The sequence below is a fragment of the Anabas testudineus genome, chromosome 5 (assembly GCF_900324465.2).
Source record: "Anabas testudineus chromosome 5, fAnaTes1.2, whole genome shotgun sequence".
Taxonomy (NCBI): Eukaryota; Metazoa; Chordata; class Actinopteri; order Anabantiformes; family Anabantidae; genus Anabas; species Anabas testudineus.
Window position 1 is genome coordinate 11,760,095 of NC_046614.1, and position 6,976 is coordinate 11,767,070.

Consider the following 6,976-nt stretch of genomic DNA (forward strand, 5'->3'; position numbering starts at 1 on the left):
TTCCATTTCTGCACAGGCCCACCAGGATCCTGAGTCAATGCTGAGCATCAAAACCTTTTTTCACCACATATTATTATTGTTTCCACTATCTGAGCTGTAGGAGTGCTGCACTCCATTGTCAAATCTATCTCTCTTCCATGTTTTTCTCTCTGTTTCTATTTCTGTCAGTTTATCTAAGTAAACGTTTATTTCTGATTAACAATTTAAACAGTTTATCATTTTATTGTTGCAATTCAGGCACATACCCAGACTTATTCAGTTATTAAAAATCTTGGACAATAAACTAAATTGTTAAAATAACAGTAAATATTTGACAAGCAGAGATCAACTGTTTCATCACAATATAGAGTGCTGCAGCTATTATGATCTGACATTATGACTTTATCTTCATAAAAAATAAATATTGTTTAAAATTTAGCACAAGGGCTTCCAGAGATCTGTTCTGCCCTTTCATTTCCTTTCCCACAAGACTTTGAAACAAACATGCTATTAGATAACTGGATCTTTATTGCCACCTGCTGGGGACTTACTCCACCTACAGCCCGCCTGCACCATCAGAGCAAATAGATCTATTTACTACACTGCCCATCCAAGAAGTGCCCAATGGGGTTAAGGTCTGGACTCGGTGGTGGCCAATCCATGTTTGATATGTCATGCTCCCTAAGCTACTCCGTCACATTCTGAGCCTGATGAATCCTGGTATTGTCATCTTCAGGAAAGAAAAACTCCACTGATGGAATAACCTGGTCATTCAGTATATTCAGGTAGTCAGCTGACCTCATTCTTTGAACACATAACATTACTGAACCTAGACCTGACCAACAACAGCAACCCCAGATCATAGCACTGCCGCCACAGGCTTGTACAGTAGGCACTAGGCGTGATGGGTGCATCACTTCACCTGCCTCTCTTCTGACCTTGATGCACCCATCACTCTGGAACAGGGTAAATCTGGACTCATCACACCACATGGCCTTCTTCCATTGGACAGTTCTTAACCCAGTTTTAGTAGTTTCATCAATCTTCTTAGATGTTTTCTTTGCTTGATTCATGTCAATATTTGACTCTTCTGAAATAGATGAACATCTTTTCCACAGTATGTGTCTTCAGGCATGGTTGTTTAAGAAATCAAGAAGCTAATAAAAGCTACTACTACATCAGTTTGGGTTAAATAATTATTCAGTATTACTGTATGATTTTCAGGCCAGTCACCATCTACCACTGGACAACAGTTTAGTTGAGCTTTTTTAATACGAATAAACAACAAATCATCCAAAATAAGAAATAATCCAAATTTTCCACAAAAATACAGCATATGTAACATTACTAATATAATATGAGTCAAATTACCCATATTTAACTTCATGTTGCATAATTTAAGTCCCTCTATGTGTAAAATTGAGAAGACAACCCTTTATGATTGTCTTAAGTTTTCTAACTACTCATTACCACTAGTGTTTGTCTTCCCCTGCAGAGTCTCCTTTACATTTGAGAACACTTTGTCTGTGAGAATAGAGGAATGATTGATGCCTGGGGTGGGAGGGCAAGGTTGTATTACGGCGGGCAATGCCCACAATGTTTGGCCTCAAGCTAAAGACCTCCAAGGTAGGGAGGGGTCGGAGTGAATGAAAGACGTGGGTGGAAGTCTTGTGAGACTCGAAAGCTGCCTGTGGAAGGAAGGATCTGGAAAGGTGTGACCTGTGACCTGGATTGGCCTGGGTTTTACAATCTGGCATGTTGTGTACAGGGCTGAGGGAAAAGGTGAGACTCTGTGGGATCAGAGATGTCTTCTTGGCACCAAGACTTAAAGCTAAACGTCGAGCTTTTGTCTGAGGTTCGGTGTGCACCACCACAGACGGTTCATACGGTAAACTGTGGCAGGCCCTGCGAACACAGGAGGGAACAGAAGGAACCTCGGTTCTGCCTTCACCTTCTTTCTTTGAAGATACTGATGTCAGCTGTCTCTTATTCTCCCCAACGACTCGATTCTCTTTGCCTGAACGTTTAAAAACAGTGATTGTATGGGGTTTCTGAACTGGCACTTTATGTTCTGTTTCAACCTCCTGTGAAGATGACTGATCTGAAGGGAAAGTGAATGGTGTGTTAGAAATAATAGTTTCCCTGTGAAGCAGAGGTCTGGATCGCCTTATGGGAACTCCCTCCACCAGTAGGTTCATTCCCACATACTGAGGAACTTCAACTGCAGCCTGTGAAGGTAAACAAACAAAAAACACATAAATCCATTTGGCATTTGATTAATAATTCAATGGAAGTCCTCTCTAAATAAAAAGCTATTGCCTTGAGCGATATTACCACCTGTTTGTAAATTAGTTGGAAGCCTCCGGTGTAAGCACTAGGATCAGTCCGTCGGTCCAGCACAACCCTCAGTGTATCCAGCTGCACAGCAGGGCAAAGGCGGCTAGTCACGGTGGTGGAACAGGCCATAGTTGGACTGGCGTTGATCTCCAGGAGCCAGGGTCGCAGATCTCTGCCCAACATAAAGTCTGCACCATAGAGTTCAAAGCTGGCCCTGCGGGGCTCAATCAAATCCTGGGCTGTCTGCAGGGCACGAACCACTGCTTGCTGCATGCCTGGCACCACCACTGTCTCCCACTCCGCCTCGCAGCCTTGGCACTGCAGAAAAGTCCTAAACTGAGAGCAGGACCACATGTTGTCGTCAGGCAACCCTGGATGGCGTTCACGGGATGGCTGGAAGTGCTTCTGAATGGAGTTGTTGCACAGGTGGACTGCACTGAGCAAAAAAACAAACAAGGCAAGTGTTGACATGACCTGTGAAAAAACCTGGACACCTAAATACAAGATATAATAATTGCCCTGTACAAATACAGTATATCATTTGTTTTATTCTGTTTGTTTGAGCCGTGGTCTGACCTGTCCAGAGTTTTTGTTGAGTAGGGCTGAGTAGAGAACCGCAGGTAGCACTCTTTGTAGAACCACACAGTCATAGGGTTCCAGTCGGTGACAAGGAACCACTGACGGAGGTCAAACTTGGTGCCATGGACCAAAAGAGGACGTTCCAGGTACTTCTGAACCACCCACTTACTCTCATTATTTAGGGCTCTGTCAGTGTCTGCTAGTGCCAAAATCTCATCCAGGCGATTCAAACACAAAATGCCTTAGTGATGGAGGTTGGTGGGACATGGAAGAGAAAATAAGAGAGAGACATTTCCAATGTGTTACTACTGTGAAGCCTAATGAGGAAGAAATAAAACATTCATTAATTAGATAAACTTTTTAGGTCACTGTTATGTAGCTAAGGAAAAAAAGTCTCACCCCGTCCTCTTGACTTGGCACCTGGTTTGATGATCCAGATGTTTTTTAGGCCATCAGTGTCCAGTTGAGGGCAAACCTCCTGCAGTCTTGTTAACATGACTTGGCAGCGCTCCACAAATACACTGCTACCCCTGATCGATGCACCCTCACTGCACACAAACATTTTATCAGAACTGCTCTTAAATTGCAGGTTGGAAATTGTAGACAGACAGCACTTTTGCTGGTAATCAACCCAAAGACAAAGTGTAGATCATGTGTTGACATGATTAAAAACATATTAATATCACACGATTTCAACTATGTTCCTTTGCTGCATATTTACAGAGAGTAACCATGTCCCAGCTGCGTACTGTGGTATTCACTGTATTGTTATACAATATATTGACATTTCAGTCTCTAAAACTCAGTAGATTTCTTTTGAAGATGTATTTTAGGTTTTACTGACTATCTTATTTTAACTTGATGAGCTGAGTTGGACTGTCAGGGCTGTGGCTAAATTTAGAAAACCTACTCACTGCACAACCATGTAGTAGTCTTGCAGAAACTCTGCCCACTGCTGTTCCTTCACTGACGGGGTTTTTTCCAGACTTACATCAATGTCGCCATGCTCTAAAACACTGAGAAACTCTTGACACACACGTAAAGCTGTGATGATCACATCTGAACCCACGAATCGATGCTCCACATGACTCAACTCTGTGTAAAGAAACCAGACTGTTACATCCCTGCACTTCATTAAATCACATAACATTCAACATTGTATTGATTGTTTAACAATATATTTCACCTTCATAGATACTGTTTTTAGCTTTTTTGACCTCTGATTCATTTGTCTCAACTACATGCTGCAGCAGGCTGGTGCAAGCTGTCCTCCTGAAGTCCTCTTTGTTTTCAAAGTAACAGAACAAAATGACAAGAGCACAAAGGACAGAACGGCTATGAGCGTTTTCATGTTCCATTTAAAAGTTGCATCTTTGATAAAACTGCATTTTGGCATTAATGGAGTCATATAGAGCAGACCTATGAATGCATGCTTTTCATCCCCTGCTCCAAGCCTGTAGCACCTTGGGAAAAAGGTGTCAGGATCTGCTGTATCAAACCACTGAAGGTTACGCAGGTTCACACAGAGCCCGACCTGAAAGAAACAAAAACAGGGAAGAGGAGACAGGGAGTATTAACTGTTGTTAATTAGTTGAAGGTTAAACAACTTGTACTTTTGCAAGTTGGTCAGTAGGAGCTCTTAAAGAAATCACACCTTGGTTGTAAATGTTCCTGCATTTGCATAGTGATTGATCATTTGGTCGTTCCGTAAGGAGCGACAGTCTATGTCATCCCGCCGCGTCGTCCAGTAGAAATATGTTGGTTCATTTCGAACCAGGCGAGACTAGAATAAATTAAGAGAAAGTTAAATCGCCAAGCTGACTAAGAATAAAGGTACGGCAACGAGGAAAAGGTGACACATGAAAGTAAGTGTAGTGCACACGTACAATTAGTTTGAAACTGTGCAATATGTCAACGTCAAGTTTAAATTAGTTCATTCACTTGAAAGGTCTCTTACCATGAGGTCATACATGTCATCAAGGCTCTCCTCTTTCACTTGCTCATCCACTCTATCTGTAAGGAGATAAGTACAGTCTGTGTGTGTATATGGGTGGAGGTGTATAGGAGTGGGTGGGGGTATGTGTTATAGGTTGGTGCCTTTTAATAAAGTGCAATGATGATGTATCATTTTTCAGTTGTACTTTCAGGTGTACTCCAACTACATGAATAACTAAAGAACTAATATAAAACTCTGGATGATGCAACATAAAAACTACATAGATTATATTTTTGATGCTTAAAGTAAGATATACCTTTATTAGTAATAGTATATATAGGATCTGCACACCCACTTCTGCCCCAGTGTTTCTGTTCTTTCTTCCCACAGCTTTTTAGCCCAGTCAAATATCAGCACAGGAACCCTGGACATCGTTTTCACAAAGGGACCATTAGCAGTCCGCTGTGTCTTTTTAAACCTCTGGTCTCACCAGTAGCATCAGCGCCGACATCACCGTCATCATCCTCCTCCTCCTCATCGCCATGGCAATGAGGTGCTTTCTGGACCGGATGCGGCAAACGACGTTCCACCCACCCTCTGGTCCATAAGGCAGCTCGGATCACAGGATAGGGTCCCTGCACTGAAAACACTTTCCTCAACTAGGAGTGAATGGGAGAGGAGATTTAAAGAGACCCACGGTTTAGAGGATGAATGTTCGTCGGTGACAGTGAACTCTTCTCTGTGGGCTGCGTGTGGTTACCTTGAGCGCTTTCTCTACCAGCGCTTTAGCGGTTTTCAGTCTGTCTGGTTTGATTGTTGGCAGGCTGGGTACACTGCGACGTATCCTCCGCTCCACTGGAGCATTTGCACATTGAGACAGACAGTTTAGTAGAATTTCAATAAAATGTGTGCGCATATGCACATGTCTTTGTATATGCACATGTCTTTGTATATGCACATGTCTTTGTATATGCACATGTCTTTGTATATGCACATGTCTGGTCACTTACCTGGCACTTGTTGCATGTTACTTTTATGTGATTCTCCCTTTGGCAGATCAAGGTACAGCGTTTAGTTCTCTGGGAGCAGAAACATATTAATCAGGAGATAGTGGCGATAGATGCATGCACCTGAAATACAGACATATGGATTCCTCCTTATTTCCTATAATTAACCCAACAACATGTTGTAGCCTAATGAGCTCCTCTGCAGCTGAGAAATAAAGAGAGACAGGCAACACATAGGTTGACACGTGGATGAAGGATGTGATGTGTATCGGGTCAAGCTGACATCTAAATCTGTACAGAGCTGACTGAGACTGTCAGAGCTCCTCTGACGTAGCCATGCGCAAACACGCGTGCGCCCGCACACAGGCACAGTCTAAACATGGGGAAGAAACACATCCACTACAACATATCAAGACAGACGAAGCTCCGACATCAGAGAAAGCGACTAGACACGCGGAGAAACGATCCTAAAATGCATCCAAGCAGGCGAAACAAGCGATCTTACATGGAATATTAATATACAAACCAAATGTCACTTCCCCAGTGACCCGACCACACTGTCCATAGACTCGCTCGGTCCTGCTTCCTTCATGCTCCCGCACAGTTACCATAACAACCGTGCATGCTCCCACATGATGTTTATAGTTGCCATAACGACCGTACCTAGGAGAAACACCACGCCATGCAGGTCGACGAGAAATCCGCCACCTTCAGCCATGCGTTGAAGAAAGTGGATCATTTATCAGTTGCAGCGAAGCTTACACGTGTAAGCGACACGGACGAGAACAATTAAGCCGTGATGAGGCGCTGTGTGTGTGGACACGATGCAATCTGAGCTCAGTGCTCGAGTGCTCAGTAGGTTTTGGGGTCGAAGTGGTTGAGGATGCTCTACTAAACAAGCGTTTGACAGTGTGGCGGGTGCATCATACTTGTTTAAATGGAAAGAATCACTCAGGGGCCACAGTGCAGGAAACGCCCTGGTTAATGATTTCCAGTTCGTTTTGAATATAGGCTCCATCAGATTTGGTTAAAGAAACACTGCCAGAACAAAACCCATGTGCATATGAGTTGTGTGCCATGTGCAAGCCTTGTCACACGGATCTCATTTGACTATTTGACGCAATAAGTGAGCTTCCCA

At 43.2% G+C, this 6,976-nt stretch overlaps 1 protein-coding gene across 2 annotated transcripts; it reads right to left on the minus strand.

Moving 5' to 3' along the window:
* Positions 1-1,248: 1,248 nt before the first annotated feature.
* Positions 1,249-6,421, minus strand: ttll3 (tubulin tyrosine ligase-like family, member 3). Of its 2 annotated transcripts, XM_026349014.1 has the most exons (13): positions 6,365-6,421; positions 5,842-5,910; positions 5,592-5,686; positions 5,322-5,490; positions 4,853-4,908; positions 4,550-4,678; positions 4,315-4,429; positions 4,082-4,177; positions 3,810-3,990; positions 3,295-3,443; positions 2,893-3,136; positions 2,317-2,752; positions 1,249-2,207 (listed from the first exon to the last, which is right to left on the minus strand). In XM_026349014.1, exons 2-13 carry the CDS (start codon positions 5,855-5,857, stop codon positions 1,452-1,454), a joined length of 2,442 nt encoding a protein of 813 aa, XP_026204799.1. In that variant the 5' UTR covers positions 5,858-5,910; positions 6,365-6,421; the 3' UTR covers positions 1,249-1,451. The 2 variants fall into 2 exon arrangements, with proteins under 2 accessions (XP_026204799.1, XP_026204800.1); XM_026349015.1 differs by lacking the exon at positions 6,365-6,421 and having other exon boundaries at positions 5,842-5,947.
* Between the last annotated feature and the right edge of the window lie 555 nt (positions 6,422-6,976).

Coding starts and splice junctions, on each gene's coding strand:
- ttll3 (XM_026349014.1), bottom strand. Junction 5,491..5,591: donor TGGTAGAGAAAGCGCTCAAG/GTAACCACACGC, acceptor ATTCACTCCTAG/TTGAGGAAAGTGTTTTCAGT. Junction 4,679..4,852: donor ATGACATGTATGACCTCATG/GTAAGAGACCTT, acceptor AATTTATTCTAG/TCTCGCCTGGTTCGAAATGA.